General features: G+C 37.2%; 1 protein-coding gene across 4 annotated transcripts in view; it reads right to left on the bottom strand.

Moving 5' to 3' along the window:
• Positions 1-18,770, bottom strand: part of SORBS3 (sorbin and SH3 domain containing 3) — a 114,549-nt gene that overhangs the window by 56,302 nt on the left and 39,477 nt on the right. For 3 of the 4 annotated variants that reach the window (XM_053717970.1, XM_053717971.1, XM_053717969.1), the window contains 5 exons: positions 12,408-12,441; positions 9,684-9,751; positions 8,969-9,012; positions 5,767-5,881; positions 2,448-2,552 (listed from right to left, as the gene is read on the bottom strand). In XM_053717970.1, the coding sequence (XP_053573945.1) occupies positions 2,448-2,552; positions 5,767-5,881; positions 8,969-9,012; positions 9,684-9,751; positions 12,408-12,441 (366 nt within the window). The remainder of the gene's footprint in view (positions 1-2,447; positions 2,553-5,766; positions 5,882-8,968; positions 9,013-9,683; positions 9,752-12,407; positions 12,442-18,770) is intronic. The other variant, XM_053717972.1, reaches the window with a different exon arrangement.

The following is an 18,770-nucleotide window of genomic DNA, read 5'->3' as shown; positions in this document are numbered from 1 at the left end:
CAGCCTGCCTGATCCAACACCTTCCCGGTGTTTCCCATATTGTAAGTGAATTTCCTTTATTTTTTGCAGCTTATAGATTATATTACACTATGAGGCGCCCCCATGTTTTTTGTTCTTGATGGTTTTTCAAGCCTTAGTCTGTTATCTGGTTTTAGAAGGGGCTATTTCTTGGCCAGCTGGGTGATTTGTTCTATCAGTATAGTTTATCAGCTCAGAAATAGAGCTTCTCCTTTTTTAAGCTACAGTTTAACAATTCTCCAAGGTAGCCACATGTATTGCAAATTGTAACAAAGTTTTACAGAATTCTGGGGGTCGATCCGATAAAAATCGTCGCCCGCAAAAGCTGGCGACGCCAATATTTGCGCGGGTTTGGTATCCTATATACGGCGTAACCTAGAAGTTACGCGCGTATATTTCTGCCGTCGCCCGTAGTTTTTTGGGCCATAGGCAGGTATACCAAACCCGCGCAGTTTGGTATCCAATATACAGCGTAAGGACTTATGACTATGGGACTATGCCGCTTGATGGAAGATTCTGCCCAATGGAAGAAGACTTTGCTGCCGCTTGGATAAAGACAACGCTGGGATGAAGACCTCTTCTTTGCCGCTTGGATAGACATCGCCCGGATCGGATGAGGAGTTCGGCCCGGTTGGATGAAGACAAGGTAGGGAGATCTTCAGGGGGGTAGTGTTAGGTTTATTTAAGGGGGGTTTGGGTTAGATTAGGGGTATGTGGGTGGTGGGTTGTAATGTTGGGGGGTGGTATTGTGTTGTTTTTTTCAGGCAAAAGAGCAGTTTTCTTTGGGGCATGCCCCCACAAAAGGCCCTTTTAAGGGCTGGTAAGGTAAAAGAGCTTTGAACTTTTTTTAATTTAGAATAGGGTAGGGAATTTTTTTTATTTTGGGGGGCTTTATTATTTTATTAGGGGGCTTAGAATAGGTGTAATTAGCTTAAAAATCTTGTAATCTTTTTTTTATTTTTTGTAATTTAGTGTTTTGTTTTTTTGTAATTTAGTTTAGTTTATTTAATTGTATTTTTTGATAGATATTTGTAGTTTATTTAATTTATTGATAGTGTAGGTGTATTTGTAACTTAGGTTAGGATTTATTTTACAGGTAATTGGGTAATTATTTTAACTAGGTAGCTATTAAATAGTTCATAACTATTTAATAGCTATTATACCTAGTTAAAATAATTAACAATTTACCTGTAAAATAAATATAAACCCTAACATAGCTACAATGTAATTATTAATTATATTGTAGCTATCTTAGGGTTTATTTTATAGGTAAGTATTTAGATTTAAATAGGAATATTTAGATTAGATTAGGGGTTAATACATTATTATAGGTGGCCGCGGTGTAGGGGGGTGTAGATTGTAGGCAAAAGAGCAGTTTACTTTGTGACAAAGCCCCGCCAAAAGCCCTTTTAAGGGCTGGCAAAAGAGCTGAATTCTTTGGGGCATGCCCCGCAAAAAGCCCTTTTAAGGGCTGGCAAAAGAGCTGTTACTTTGGGGCAATGCCACGCAAAAAGCCCTTTTCAGGGCTATTTGTAGGGTTAGACTTAGGTTTAGTGGTAGGGATAGTTTAGTATTTTAGGGGTTAAATAATTTAATATAGATGGCGGCGGGGTAGGGGGATTAGATTAGTGGTTAATAATTTAAAAATAGATAGGTAGGGTAGGGGCTCACTTTAGGGGGTTATAGATTTAATATAGCTGGCGGCGGTTTAGGGGTTAATAACTTTATTAGGTAGCGGCGGGCTCCGTGAGCGGCGGTTTAGGGGTTAATACATATTTTATGGTTAGGATAGTGAGGGGGGATAGCGGATAGAGGGTTAGACGTGTCGGGCTATGTTAGGGAGGCGTGTTAGACATGTCGGGCTATGTTAGGGAGGCGTGTTAGACAGTGCGGGTGATTTAGACTTTAGTCAGGTTTTGTAGGCGCCGGCAGTTTCTAAAGTGCCGTAAGTCACTGGCGACACCAGAAATTTGTACTTGCGCAGATTTCTGGACATCGCTGGTTTATCCGACTTACGGCACGTTAGCATCTGACGCCGCTATATATGGGATAGCTCGAGTTGCGAGCTGAAACTGCGGGCGACGCGGGTTCCCTCGCTTGCGCCGCAAACTACGATCTATATCGGATCGCGCCCCTTATATATATATCTTTCTCCCCATATTTCCCATTACATCTATTTATTTAATTTTTTTTGTTATTGACTAATGAGTCAATATACTGTCACTAGAATATGAAAGAAAACAAGATTTATACTTATAAAATATTTTTTTACATTTTTGAAGTGTCAGTATAACAATGTTCACCCAGATATTTTGTTTTGTGTTTACCAAAAATGCAGTGTATGAGTCAATCTTTTTTTTTATTTTAAAATAATGGTTGCAGGTTTTGGAGATATTTAAAGGAGTAGAAAAGTTGTCATGTCACCTTACTTTTCTGAGAGATAATTCTGCATCACTGTCTGCTTTGAAATCATAGAGAGCAACCGCTGACAGTTGAGGTGTGTGTGACTTTACTGGCTGACCAGGAGACAGAATCTGCAAGAGAAAAACCAAGATATACTGAGTTACAGAGAAAGACCAATGTATACTGAGTTATAGAGAAAGACCAACGTATACTGAGCTACAGAGGCAGACTAATTTATACTTAGTTACAGAGACTGAACACTGTATACTGAGTTACGGAGAAAGGTCAACGTATAACGTATACTGAATTATAAAGACCAATGTATACTGAGCTACAGAGACATATACATTTGTACTTAGTTGCAGAGACAGACCAATGTATACTGAGTTACAGAGAACGACCAGCGTATACTGAGTTGAAGAGAAAGACCAACGTATAACATATACTGAGTTATAGAGAAAGATCAGCTTTTCAAAGACCAGCATGTACTGCACTACAAAGACAGACCATAACATAAATGGAGCTGCAGAGACAGGGCACAACGTATACTAAGCTGCAGAGACAGACCAATGCATACTGAGGTCAGAGAACTAAAATTGTAACTTCAAAGAAAGCAGGATAGCAATGATATACAAGGAGAGGCAGATGTAGATCAGTATGAGCAGATAGATGTTGGGCACCAGAGATAATTGGGTGCTAGAATGCAAGGAGAGGTGTAATTCTGAGTTACATGATGTGTTGGTGAGACAAGTAAAGACAGCAAAACACTTATAGAGAGTCAACTAGAAAGCTCATCAGCTACAAAGACAACAACAAAAAAGTATTTTGAGGATCCATGGTGAGACTGTGGATATTGAACAACTGGTCTCTGCTGCCTTTCCAATTTCAACAGTGTCTGTTTTATTCTATGTAGACGATTCACTGAATCACTGATAAGTGTAGATATGATTAAAGTGACATAGGGGCTGAAACTGTAGAGAACATTTGGGCTGGTAAAGCTGGATAGGCTAGAGCAGGGGTCAGCAACCTTGGCTCTCCTGATGTTTTGGAGCTAAATTTCCCATGATGCTCAGACAGCCTAAAGAATGTCTTAGCATCATGGGTAATGTAGTTCCAAAACATGGAGAGAGCCAATGTTGTTGACACCTGAGTTAGAGGGATTTATTAGGGAATTGTGCTTACTTGGCTGTAAAGTAGGAGCAGATGCTGAGTCACAGAGTCATCATACACAGATACTGATTTTCAAAGAAAAAAAGAAAACAAGGTGCAGAACTATGGAAGTCAAAGTTGATAGCTGATAAAATAGACAACTATATAGTTAGTTAATGAATGAGATGTTGATTTGCACAAACAAATGCTAAAACGAGCTGTAAAAGACAGACATTAAAGGGACACTAAACTCAAAATTTAATTTCCCATATTTTGAAAAAATTTACTTGATTTATTTTGTATGATTTTCTTGTAATGTAAATTGGAAAATGTAGTTTCTCCATTCTCCCACTACATGCTGTAGTGCATTCTGGGGAATTAAGAACTCTGATCCTCAGTGATCGCTTGATATGCGCAGGAGCACATTTATATTATAACTTGCCACAGCAAAGGGGATAATATTAACACCACTCAATATTCATTTCAAGGGGTGCTTTTAAAACATTTATTTTTTAGTTAGATGTTTTAATTTGCTATGTATATATACAAGTTACATTAATGTCCCTTTAAGGTAACAGAGACAGAGCTGCAAAGAATAACACAGCCACCAAACTAAAATAAATAAAGGATGAACTGAAGAAACAGACAGTAAAGCACTGAACTGCAGAAACAATCACTCATTTAAAGGTGCATTAAAGGGATATGAACCACACATTTTTTTTCATGATTCAGACAGAGCATGCAATTTTAAGCAACTTTCTATTTTACCCCTATTATCATTTTTTCTTCATTCTCTTGGTATCTTTATTTGAAAAGCAGAAATGTAAAGCTTAGTAGTCGGCTCATTTTTGGTTCAGCACCTGGGTACCACTTGCTGATTGGTGGCTAAATGTTAGATCAGAGCACATGCTCATTTACATCTGTCCCTAACCAATCACAGCAAGAGACAAGGAACATGGATTCCAGCAGTCTTTTTAAACAGGGTAGCCGGATGCCCAGGATTTCAGCTAGCTAACCAGTAAAATATACGTAAGAACATTGTACACTTAAAGGGACAGAAAAAACATTCATGGTTTAGACAGAGCATACATTTTTTTTTAACAACTTTCCAATTTACTTCTATTATTTAATTTGCTTCCTTCTCTTGTTATCCTTTAAAGAAAAGTTTATCTAGGAAAACTCAGGAGCAGCAAAGAACCTAGGTTCTAGCTGCTGATTGGTGGCTGTATATATACACCTATTGTCATTGGCTCACCCATGTGTTCAGTTAGAAACCAATAGTGCATTGCTGCTCCTTCAACAAATGATACCAAGAAAATTAAATACATTTGATAATAGAAGTAAATTAGAAAGTTGTTTAAAATTGTATTCTCTATCTGAATCATGAAATAATTTTTTTGGGTTTCATGGCCCTTTAAGTAATGGAATCCAGTCCTAAATTGCGCCAACATGCTACAGGCCCATACAAGCCTGATCTGAGGTCTCATATGATGGGGGTATAGTCAATGGGGTCTGATCATGACTTTCTGTCTGGTATGGAGGACAGCTAGCAACCCTAATTTAAGGGGTGTTTCCCTAAGTTGCTGATGATTTGCAAAACCTTGTAAATGAGGTTAATAAAATGACAGTGTTAAATGATTATATAACATATATTTTCCAATGCAGTGCTTAAAAGGGGATATACTGTATGCTATGAATGTAATGTCCATGTAAGGGCTCACAGACATCATTTATACAGATGTGGTAGCAATTTAAAGGCCAGCTAGCCAGAATAGTATTAACAGGTTATGCTAAGTAGCAACAGACAAATAGATGAACAGGGATGCTTTAAAGGGACATAAAACCCATTTTTTTCTTTCATCTTCCTTTTTTTCCCCTTCCTTTTTATATAGAAAGGATCAGAAGCTGCTTGATTGGTGGCTGCACATATATGTCTCTTCTCAATGGCTTTCAGCTACCTCTCAGTAGTGCATTTCTGCTCCTTCAACAAAGGATACCAAGAGAATGAAGCAAATTAGATAATAGAAGTAAATTGGAAAGTTGTTAAAAATTGTATTCTCTATCTGAATCAACAAAAGGAGAATTTTGGGTTTTATGTCCCTTAAAACTTCTTTAAAAACCTTGAAAGACAGACACAGAGAAACAGAAAAGAAGTAGAGACACAATTGGATTAAGGGATAATGACATGCCACATACTGTCACGTAGCTCTCAGGGAACACCCCCTTTTGGCCGTTCTGCTCTCCCAATAGCCAGTTCTTATCCACTTTCTTCAGGACCCGGACTGAACTTCCACGCTTAAGAGACAGCTCCCTGTATGGGCAATGGAAGGGGTAACAAGACAATAGGGAGTCACACAGGACACTGGGAGCCAGGGAACCAGTATATATGGGGGGTGGAAGGCACACAATGGTTATATTGAAGTTTTACAGAGGAATGTAGAAATAATACAAAAATAAAGGTCATAGGGTAAATAAGGTGGGGTTCACAGGGCACGAGATGATCGACAATGTCAAATTATTGTTCACAGAAAATAAAACTTTATTTCAGGGAATCATAAGGCAGTAGTGGGAAGCACAGGTTTATAGTGAAATATTGTGAGAACGTTAATTAAGCATGCAAATGACCATAGTTCCATTGCCAGTAGATTTCACATCACAAAGTATTCATGATGAGTGGAGATATAAAGTGGTGGAGCAGGGGTTGGAGAGGAAAGGGCAAATGAGAAAATGCTTAGCTGGGCTTTCTTTCAGGGTCCATTACAGATTCTATGACACCAGTAGTCTCCTTCCATGGAAACAATGTGATGTGTTGTTTTACTTGCAAGTTGGGACAATGGGTATAACAATTGTTAAAGGACCAGTAAATACAGTATATTTGCATAATCAACAAATGCATAATAAAAAGACAATGCAATAGCACTTAATCTGAACTTGGAGTAGTAGATGTTTATGTCTATTTCCACTCCCCCTGTATCATGTGACAGCCATCAGCCAATCACAAATGCATATAAGTATATTCTGTGGATTCTTGCACATGCTCAGTAGGTGCTGGTGACTCAAAAAGTGTAAATATAAAAAGGCTGTGCGCATTTTGTTAATAGAAGTAAATTGAAAAGTTGTTTAAAAATTGCTGCTCCATCTGAATCATGAAAGTTTAATTTTGACTTAGGTGTCTTTTTAAAGGGACACTGAACTCAAATTTTTTCTTTCCTGATTCAGATAGAGCATGCAATTTTAAGCAACTTTCTAATTTACTCCTATCATCAAATTTTCTTCATTCTCTTGGTATCTTTATTTGAAATGCAAGAATGTAAGTTTAGATGCCGGCCCATTTTTGGTGAACAACCTGGGTTATTCTTGCTGATTGGTGGATAAATTCATCCACCAATGAACAAGTGCTTTCCAGGGTCCTGAACCAGACAAATAGCTTAGATTCCATCTTTTTCAAATAAAGATAGCAAGAGAACAAAGAAAAATTGATAATGGGAGTAAATTAGAAAGTTGCTTTAAATTGCATGCTCTATCTGAATCACTAAAGAAAAAAAATTGGTTTCAGTGTCCCTTTAAGCCCTGGTATATTTAAAAGCTTCCCTACAATTCAGCCCCTACTGGGTGTACCATGGAGAAAAGACTGATCTATTGCAGGGGCAGTTACCAGTTAGAGCATGACAGATTGTTATTATTATTATCAGGTATTTGTAAAGCGCCAACAGATTCCGCAGCGCAGATTGTTGTCACGTCTTTCACCCATCATCTAGCAACAAGAAAACTGGCTAGAAATAGGCTCTTATCTTCCACCTTTTTGGTTTCCACAAGCTGGTGGCATCTTTCAATCTCTTAAAACCTCATAAATTGTTGCTTTTTCAAATATTTGTTGTTTGCAAATATTGTCATTCTTTTTTTTTTTTTTAAAGAATGAAAGAGTAGAATCTGGAGTCACTTAGTAAATATGGTGAGTGAGAGGAGGTTGGAGACACAAGATAACAGAGGGGAATATAGTAACAGAATATAATGGGGGAGTTTGAAGTCTGGAAAGGAAGTAAGTTGGCAGTTACATTATACAATGGCAATTGGGAATCAAAAGGTACAAGAAGACAACTGAGAGTCTCGGGGTAACGGTTTTCACAAGCTAGAAGGGGAAGTCATGTGAGTCATAAAGTAACCAATAAGATTTGGGAATTATAGCATGACCGAGTAGAACATTACTTGGTAAATGGAGGTATTAAGAGTTATCAGAAGTCACATGAGAACAGTGACAAAATGATTTACAGATAAGGGTAACGCAAGTTTGGGAGTTATAATGTAATAGTAGGTGGGTAATACAGGCCAAGGAAAAGACACTAGTGGAAAGCATAATGTTAAAGTGATAGCAAACAACTTGTAATTACACTTCTGCTGTCTTGCTATAGAATAATCTATCAGCCAGGTCTAAACTCCACTCACCACTTGTCTCATTTGGGGCAGCCAAACTTGAGTCTGCAGACAACTAGGCTAGCCACGGTCATTATGTTAGTATAACGTTTATTGTTTTGCAGTTGTTATCTGTTAAATCCAATTAGGGAAAGATATGTAGCATGGTTACCATTGATACGTTTGAAGTGTACTTTTCTTAGTTCTGAGGATTAGAAAAAGTCCCAATTTTTTTAGCTAAATTACACGAAGAGGGCAAAATAAATAATTCAAGCATATTGCAAAGTTGTTTTACTATGCATAATTAATCCTTTTATATTGAAATCTTAAGTAATGTACTGTCCCTTTAAGGCTAGTGGAGAAACAGGACACAGTAAGCTCTAATATTAACAAGAGAAGGGATATTAGAGAACTCAGAAAAAGTGGGGGAGGGATCAAACGAAATGGGGGTTAGTGGGACAAGCATGGGCTATACAGTTAAACTGGGGCTGTGGTCTGGGATTAAGAGGAAGGGGATAGGGAGTTGGAGGAGGATATACAGAATATAATAAAACCGTATAAAGAAATTTGAGATTATATAAGATCAGTGAATGTAAAACTATTTTGTACAAACAGCACAATTACGTTTATAAGAGAGAAAAACTACAAGATAGAAAGTATAAAATAGTACAAAATGAAGTGCATTCAGCATTTGTTTAGCAAACATGGCCGCAGGCAGTGGTATTCAGTGCTGAAAATGGCTGAATGTCTGCGGCTATATTTGCTAAACAAATGCCCATCCTAGTGGCTAATAAATCTTTTGCGTTTTTATGGGGGAAAAACAGAAGTATGATATATAGATATAGGAAGGAATGTCATATAAAGATGCAGTGAGTGCTATATAAAAACATTATTATCCTGTATTCTGAACAAACTGGCATCCCACAGTCTGTATGTGGTGTAGAGAGTGTAATATAGAGGTACAGGGAATGAACCATATAGTACTCACTTTGCTGACTGAGCCTCAAAGTCAAACTTAACCAGAGCTGTTATCTGAAAGAGGAGAGAGAGACTTATAGGTAATGAATACGACTGACAAGAGTCAGCAGGAAAATAATGTTCTAAAAGGCTAGCAGCACTACACTAAACCATATAGCCATCTGCAAGGGTTAGTAGATGAAAATCCCCCATCCGCCCCCCCAAAAAAAGGTCCCTAAAGGGGTTTAGTGGAGGTTGCTTTTGAGGGGGTTCCTGTGGTAGGTGATTTCTAGCATGTTGGTGGGAATGTCACAAAACCCTTATAGAGAATTGCTTCCTTTAGAGGCATTTGCTTGCTGTGGGAGTAGGGAGACACACTCAGAGGGGATTGAGTGGGGAGTATCTCGGGGTACAGTGGGGTGTTAGCATGTAATAGTTTAATGTAAACAGAGGTTTGTTTACAGTTGGGAAATAATTATTTAAAGAGAATGTTGCAACAAAGGGGGAGGGGTTAAAAAAGTGTCCTTAGGTCAGCAGAATGTACATTTACCCCCCCCCCCCCATTAGTGCCTATGGGTCAATTCATTTTGTGATATTTCTCAGAATAATGTTGTTCTAATGCAGATAAAGTATTTTGCATTGAACAATTAGATTTAGTAGCATTTATGGTCAAGGCTGTTGACTATCAGCAGCACTAAGAGAACATTTACATATAAACGAAAGACACAAAATAACTCCTTATTCACCTGTGTCTTCTTTGCATGATCTGTCAGCTGCAGGGTTCTGTTAGGGTTTGTGTCACTGCTGCCCCCTGCTGGGAGAACCATAATGCATCAAATTACCTCAGGTTTATTTGTTATAGAAAAAAAGCCATTTCTCTTTTTCATTAAGTAGCTAAAGGGACAATAAAGCCAAAATTAAACTTTTATGATTCAGATAGAGGATGCCTTTTAAAACAACTTTCCAATTTACGTCTTTTATCTAATATGCTTCATTCTCTTGGTATCCTTTGTTGAAAAGTAAACCTAGGTAGGCTCAGGAGCAGCAATGCACTAGTGGGAGCTAACTGCTGATTGGTAGATGCACACACATGCCACTTGTGTCATTGACTCTCCTAGTGTGTTCAGCTAGCTTCCAGTAATGCATGTTTGCTCCTTCAACAAAGGATACCAAATGAATGAAGCAAAGTGGTTAAAATAAGTAAATTGGAAATGTGTTAAAAACGGTATGCTCTGTCTGAATAATGAAATAAATATTTGAGGTTTAACCTCCCTATACATTTTTCTTTCCTGATTCAGATAGAGAAGACAATTTAAAAAAAAGGTTCCAATTTACTTCTATTACCAAATTTGCATAATTCTCGTGTTATTCTTTGTTAAATAGACATTCAGATCTAGTGCTCTTGCTAATGTATTACATTGCTGCAAAACTGCTGCCATATAGTTCTGTAGACACGTGCACACTCCTGAGCTGATCTTCCTGCTTTTTAACAACAGATAACAAGAAAAGGAAAAATAAATTGATAATAGAAATAAATTGGAAAGTTGTTTAAAATTGTATGTTCTATCTGAATCATTAAATAAACATTTTGAGTTTTATGTCCCTTTAAGAATTGTATATTTCTATCAAATTTAGTAAATGTGAGTGTGTATATAGTTAAATTAAATAATATTTACTAATTCTCTAAGAAATATGATTATAATTATGTTTATATTGAGTTTTTAGCATAAGTGAGTAGAATCTATTTAGCATTTTCTACTATACTGACTCAAACTTAGTATTAAAGGGACAGTCAACACAAAAAATATTTAAAAAGATAGATAACGCCTTTACTACCCATTCCACAGCTTTGCACAACCAACATTGTTAGATTAATATACTTTATAACCTTTAAACCTCTAAATTTCTGCCTGTTTCTAAGCCACTAAAGACAGCCTCTTAATCACATGCATTTTTTATTTGCTTTTCACAACAAGACAAGGCTAGTTCATGTGTGCCATATAGATAACCTTGTGTTCACGCCCGTGGAGTTATTTAAGAGTCAGCACAACACAGCACTAATTGGATTAAATGCAAGTGAATAGATAATAAATAAATCATGTGACCAGGGGGCTGTCAGAAGAGGATTAGATACAAGGTAATCACAGAGGTAAAAAGTCTATTAATATAACTGTGTTTTCTATGCAAAACTGGGGAATGGGTAATAAAGGGATTATCTATCTTTTTAAACAATAAACATTTTTGAGTTGACTGTCCCTTTAATAGTGTGTTGTTACTTCTTCAAAAACGTTAAACACAACAAATCCTGCTCAGGAGCCACAATCATTGCAGATCCTTTAAGGCATAGAAAAGTCTGAATTGAACTGTGCCTAGCTGCATTTCAACTTTAAATAGAATATTTTTTGCAATATACTTCCATTGGCAAAAATGCTTTTAGTAAAAGTTATAACTGTTTTTCAGAGGCATATGCGCATATGCTGTGAGTGCTGTGCACCAGTTTTCAAACACCATGCTTCACTGAAGCAATGCGCACCATCGCCAACTCTCTTGAGAAGGTGTAGTGTTTGAATACTGGTGCACAGAACCTTACAGCATATGTGCGTATGCTGCTACAAATCTGTAATAACTTTTACTAGAAGCATTATGGCTAACGGAAGTATATTGCAAAAGTGTTTCCATTTAAAGCTGAAATACACCCATGCACATTACATTTTTTACTTTCCTATTCCTTTAAAGGGACACTAAACCCAATTTTTTTTCTTTCACGATTCAGATAGAGCATGAGATTTTAAGCACCTTTCTAATTTACTCCTATTATGAATTTTTCTTTGTTCTCATGCTATCTTGATTTGAAAAAGCAGTACTGTAAGTTTTAGAGCCAGACCATTTTTTGTTCAGCACCTGGGTAGCACTTGCTGATTTGTGGCTAAATGTAGCAAACCAATCAGAAGCTCTACCAAGGTGCTGAACTAAAAACGGGCCGGCTCCTAACCTTTTATTACTGCTTTTTCAAATCAAGATAACATGAGAACAAAGAAAAAATGATAATAGGAGTAAATTAGAAAGTTGCTTAAAATTGCATGCTCTATCTGAATCATGAAAGAAAAAATGTGGGGTTAGTATCCCTTTAAACAGAACATGGGTGGTGGGTCAGTCAGGAGTGTCAGTAACATGTAGCTGCTAATCACTGTCCCGAGCATGCACTTTACCTATGTGTTTAACCCATTTGCAGATACAGATAGTAAAAACACACAGTAAACTACAATCAGTTATGGAAAATATCTAATGAATTCAAGTATGTCATTTTAACCTTTAATAAAATCCCATCTTAAACTTTATTTCTCTGCAATACCAGTTTTCAGTTTTACAGTACTAGCAATATACATTTTCTTCTTTCTGCCTTACGGCCACACTATAACCTGAATACGATGCTTCTTCAAACCAAACGTTTCATGCACAAATCTCCTTACCTGGTTTAGCAGAAGGTCTGTTCAATAAAAACTCCTGCAGAAAATAAAATGAGAGACGATGAATCTATAGATTTCATACAGATAATATATAGAAGAGTGCCATCTATAGGAATATTTTATTTAAAGGGACATGAAACAATTTTTATTTAGATAGAGCATGCCATTTTTAACAACTTTCCAATTTACATGTATTAACAAATTTTCTTAAAGTGAAAGTCAACCCTATAGTTTGTGAAAAGCTAGGATTGACTATTGAAACAAATAAAGGGGACTTTCATTCATGAAGTATAAGATACTTCATGCAGAAAGCTCCTTTATTTGTTGCAAGCGATTGCCGTTCTGAGCTGCTAACGAAGCCCACGGCAGATCGCTGTTTTGCTAAGAGGTGACTTTTCCACCTATTAGCAATAAGTGTGCGTGGAATCTGGCTCCCAAGGGCGCCAAAGCCGGATTTCCTGCACGGCTGTTGGCTAAGAGGTGGAAATGTCACCTCTTAGAAAAATAGCGTTCTTCCGTGGGCTGCCTGAGCAGCTCAGTGTGGTGAACGCTTGAAACAAATAAAGGAGCTTTCTACATTAAATATTTTATACTTAAAGGGACAGTCTACACCAGAATTTTTATTGTTTTAAAAGATAGATAATCCCTTTATTACCTATTCCCCAGTTTTGCATAACCAACACAGTTATAATAATATACTTTTAACATCTGTGATTATCTTGTATCTAAGCCTCTGCAAACTGCCCCTTTCTTCAGTTGTTTTGACAGACTTGCAGTCTAGCCAATCAGTGCCTGCTCCCAGATTACTTCACGTGCACAAGCACAGTGTTATCTATATGAAATATGTGAACTAACACCTTCTAGTGGTGAAAAACTGTTAAAATGCAATCTGAAAGAGGTGGGCTTCAAGGTCTAAGAAATTAGCATATGAACCTCCTAGGTTAAGCTTTCAACTAAGAATACCAAGAGAACAAAGCAAAATTGTAAATAAAAGTAAATTGGAAAATTGTTTAAAATTACATGCTCTATCTGAATCATGAAAGTTTATTTTGGCCTAGACTGTCCCTTTAATGAATGAAAGTCCTCTTTATTTGTTTCAATAGTCAATGCTAGCGTTTCACAAACGCTAGGGTTGACTTTAAGTTTAATTTTCTTGGTGTCATTTTGTTTGGAAGGAGTAGCCATGCACTACTGGGAGTTAGATGAACACATCTGGTGAGCCAACGACAAGAGGCATATATGTTCTGCCACCAGTCAGCTAGCTCCCACTATTGCATTATTGTTGCTGAGTAAATAAAGGTAAAGACAAGAAGCGTAATATGGCACACTTATGGAGGATAGTTATATACAATATGTACTGTGTAAAGGAGTGTGGTATTAAAACTTAACATTTAATAAAGTAAATTTAAAATGGACCATGCCATCCAATAATTAAAATTTATTAAAAATATCTCAGTAGAACAGTCGCTGTCTCCTCTAACGACAGATACAAGATTAACTTGTATTGAGCAAATAATGTTTCAGTAAGATTTGTTGTTGAAATACCTGTGTTTGTCAGGGCTATTACAGGAACAAAACAACAAAATGTATTGGTGCACATCCAACCACTTAAGTCCACTCTTTCATGGCATATTTGTATATGTTTCTGTCTGCCAAATATACTTACATAGCTTCTGATAAGATTGGGATAAACATCTTGCAATAATATTGGCTTATATTTGAGCTGCAAAAACAAATATACTTCTATCTGCTAAATATACTTACATAGTTCAAATAAAATTGGGATTAACATCTCGCAATAATATTGACTTATATTTATACTGCAAAAAAATGTTTGCTGTAAAAAATGCCTTTAAATGAAATGGGATCTTAGTCACACAATATAATCATATTCTGCTAAGCCAGTCACCACTTACAAGGTGTCCCATATTAGACTGGTCCTAACACTAACCAGTTTCCACACTGTAGCAAGTCATGTCTACACAGTGTGAAGCTTTCTAGCTTATTAAGTATATTTATCTGGAACACACCTGGACTGGGTGGCCTGCATTAACTAAAGGGGATGGATTTGGTCAGATCCCTATTTGAGAAATACAACAAAGGTTTTTTTTGGTTAAGCACACCACAAAAGGACTGTTTAATCTTAACACACATATTGTGGGAGTGCTACCAAAGTGACCTTTAGTTAATGCAGGCCACCCAGTCCAGGTGTGTTCCAGATAAATATACTTAATAAGCTAGAAAGCTTCACACTGTGTAGACATGACTTGCTACAGTGTGGAAACTGGTTAGTGTTAGGACCAGTCTAATATGGGACACCTTGTAAGTGGTGACTGGCTTAGCAGAATATGATCATATTGTGTGACTAAGATCCCATTTCATTTAAAGGCATTTTTTACAGCAAAAATTTTTTTGCAGCATAAATATAAGTCAATATTATTGCGAGATGTTAATCCTAATTTTATTTGAACTATGTAAGTTTATTTAGCAGATAGAAGTATTATATTTGTTTTTGCAGCTCAAATATAAGCTAATATTATTGCGAGATGTTTATCCCAATCTTATTAGAAGCTATGTAAGTATATTTGGCAGACAGAAGCATATACCAATATGCCATGAAAGAGTGGATTTAATTGGTTGGATGGGCACCAATACATTTTGTTGTTTTGTAATTGTTTTGGTAGCACTCCCACAATATGTGTGTTAATATTAAACAGTCCTTTTGTGGTGTGCTTAACCAAAAAAAAAACCTTTGTTCTATTACAGGAACAGCAGTGTCCGGATTTTAGTCAAGGGAAATATATCGCTCAATTATGCCAGGAGAGCCCTCAGGATCTACTCATTGCTTCCCAAGAGAAGATTGCCCCAGAAAAACAAACTATTAGGTCTGTCTACAAAATCGCCAAATAAGGCCAACAATTTAACTAAATAAGATAGAGGAGGCAGTGCGAATGCATTTTACACTTTTATGACTTAGTATAGTAGTTAGATGCCAACCAGGATCTCCTGAATAAGTAAGAAAGCAGAAAGGCCTCTCAATACTGTAGGTACAGTGTGCTTTCTGATCCTCCTTAAGTCTTCATAGTGCACTGAACAACCCATCTAGCTGTTTTGCGGTAAGCAACAAAACTTAAAGGGATACTGAACCTAATTTTTATATTTCATGATTCAGATAGAGCATGCAATTATAAGCAAATTTCTATTTTACTCCTATTATCAATTTTTCTTTGTTCTGTTGGTATCTTTTTATTTGAAAAAGCAAGAATGTAAGCTTTGGAGCCGGCCTATTTTTGGTTAAGCACCAGGATACAGCTTGCTGATAGGTGGCTAAATGTACCCACCAATCAGCCAGTGCTATCCAGGGTGCTGAACCAAAAATGGTCCAGTTCGAAGCTTACATTCCTTCGTTTTCAAATAAAAATACCAAGAGAATGAAGAAAAATTGATAACAGGAGTAAATTAAAAAGTTGCTTATAATTGCATGCTCTATCTGAATCATAAAAAAAATGGGTTCAGTATCCCTTTAAGAGACACTCAAGTCAAAATAAACTTTAATGATTCAGATAGAGCAGCACTTTCAAATTTACTTCCATTATCAAATTGTGCAGTCTTTTTATATACACACTTTCTGAGGAACAAGATCCTACTGAGCATGTGTCACAGGTGAAAAGTATACTAGTCTGTGATTGACTGATGTCTGTCACATGATACAGAGGGGCGGATAATGGGAGAAAAATGGGAGAAAAAATAAATTTGTCTGAAAAATAAATCTACAGCTTATTTGAAATTCAGACTAAGGGGCCAATTTACCAACCCCCGTATTGGCCCCAATGCCTCGCCAGAAACACGAGTTAAGAAACCGGTCCGCGAATCTGCAGGGGGCGGCATTGCACAAGCAGTTCATCAGAACTGTCAGCATTTATCGATGTCCGTCCGCAGGGTAATAAATCGGCCCCTAAGTGTTAAATCATTGTCTTTTTATTATGCACTTGTAAATTATGTAATTCTACTGCATTGAGTCTTTTTAACTTCTTGTTGTAACCGTTGTAGATCTCAAAGGAATTGTAAAGTCAAAAAATGTGATTACAATAGAGAATGCAGTGTTAAAGGGACACGAAACACAAAACAAATCTTTCATGAGTCATCTAGAGCCTGCAATTAAAAAATTGCTCTCTAACCTGACTCAAAAATCAATGCCTTTGGTGATACAAAATAAGCCTTTATCTGTGAGAACCTCCATGCTTTTGGTGCCAGTATCTTCTATTATGAAGGAAACACTTCCTTGTTTGGTGACTATTTACAGTAATGACAAAACAACATAGTAACTATTAGAAGTTAATCCAAAGATAGATTTGTATACTTCTCTTTGCCCCCCCCCCCCCCAAATAATATAAAATTGCAAATATAAAATTGTAAATAATTCTAACTTTGCTCTTTTTATCTATAGTAGTACAGCCAGTGATCTTTCAGGAGACAATGAATTCTCTTCTAGCCTTTATAGTATATAAAGCTGTGAATGTAAACCAGTATCATTTAAAGGACTTCATGTGACAATCAAAAGGGCCACACTGTCCTTTCAAACCATACTGGATCCACTGTAACAAACAGAAATTAAAATATAGTTACTGTCATTTGCATTTCTGGGCTCAGTTCCCTAAATTCTAGAGCAATAGAGGAGGCAGCTTGAGTGGCCCAAAGCCGACCTATTATCATTTTATTGCCTCTGATTCTAATTAGTAATAACGCAACCACTCTGAAGTCCATCCACACTGCCATTTTAAAGGGACAGTAAACGGCTCTTGCTTTTGTGTAAAAATGTTGTGCTTGTACCACGTTCCCTAAGGAGGCTGAAATGCTGCAAATCAAATGAGCTGGTTTAGGCAATTTGCTCTCTCCCCCCCTCTTTTGCTCTCCTTCCCCTCTCTTTTTTGTTCTCTCTCCCTTCTATTTTGCTCTCTCTCTCCCTTCTATTTTGCTCTCTCTCTCTCCTCTCTTTTGCTCTCTCTCCCACCTCTCTTTTGCTCTCTCTCTCTCCTCTGTTGCTTTCTCTCTCTCACGGCTGGCCCCGCCCCGTCATGCCCGATCGCCCCCGTCACGCCCCGCACAGTCACGCCTGACCCTGCCCCCATTACGTCTGGCCGCCCCCACCCCCATCATGCCTACAGTTCTTGCGGCAGACAGGTTAGTTTGTTGAAGTTGTAGTTTGTTGAAGGCCAGGTGTGTTTGTCCTCCCGCAATCTCTACTGCGCATGACCGCTTCGGACAAACACACTTAGCCTTTTATATTATAGGATATATATAGATATATATATTGTCGTAGAGGGGTCCAGATGTCAGCGCTCAGAAAAAGGGAGAAAACACAAAAAGAACAACTTATGGTGCAGTATGTAAGCACTTGTATGGTGTTTAAAAATGAGGAATAGAATATTGCTCACCTTGTTTGACCTCAAACATGTGAGGTATGTAGATTGTTGACCTCAAACCTGTGAGGTATGTAGATTGCACGGAGGGGATATTAATCCCTATCTGTGGTAAAGATGTTTTTCTCTCATCGACCTTTTAGAGTATGGTATTCCTCTCGTCAGCCTCTTAGAGTATGGTTACACAATTATTTGGCTTGTTGATATTAAAAGCAGAAACAATTTATTGAGAACCAGGTTAAAACCACACACCGATCAATTGTGTGATATTGTTCAGCAGAAAATGAACACTGCTATGCTGAAGTGCAGTGTTAGAAAGTTCCCAAGTATTTAAATAACAAACAAAACATTTTTTGTATTTTATCCGATGTTTGAGGAATGTATAAATGGTTGTAAATCAGAGTGTGTAACAATAGTATGTCTCTATTTGCCAAACACTTGTCCTCAGTAATCGATAATGGTAGTGGCTCCAAGAAAATAGTAAAAGTGACTTACTCCGTTTTTCAAACAGACAATATGTTGTGTCTGTGGGAGTCCTCCGTATGTACTAAAAACTTCTAGCACAATTATAGTCCTGTTGTGCAGAATCCGGGTAAAACACAGCTGATTTTCGCTGCTGGTCTGTGTTTAGAAAAATGTTCCAAGAGTTTGTCGGTCTCGCCGGACCGGAAATGACATCAGGAATGGGCGTGCCCTTACGCGTTTCGTGAATCCAGTTCACTTCGTCAGAGGGTTTGCCCATTGTTCTTCCTCAAAAACTTTTTTATAGCAGTCTAACGGAATGTTAAAGATTCAGTGTATGTGCTCAACAAGTAATTAAAAAGCGAGCGCTAGTTATTGTGATAAACATGAGCTTATCACTTTAGCTTGTTTATGCTTATTCAATGTTGGGAAAATTATCTTTACACTTAGAGATGTGATCAGAAGCAATGTTTTACCTATGAAT

The sequence above is a fragment of the Bombina bombina genome, chromosome 6 (assembly GCF_027579735.1).
Source record: "Bombina bombina isolate aBomBom1 chromosome 6, aBomBom1.pri, whole genome shotgun sequence".
Lineage (NCBI taxonomy): Eukaryota > Metazoa > Chordata > Amphibia > Anura > Bombinatoridae > Bombina > Bombina bombina.
Note: the sequence above shows the minus strand (reverse complement) of the source record. Positions and strands in the feature narration are given on the sequence as shown.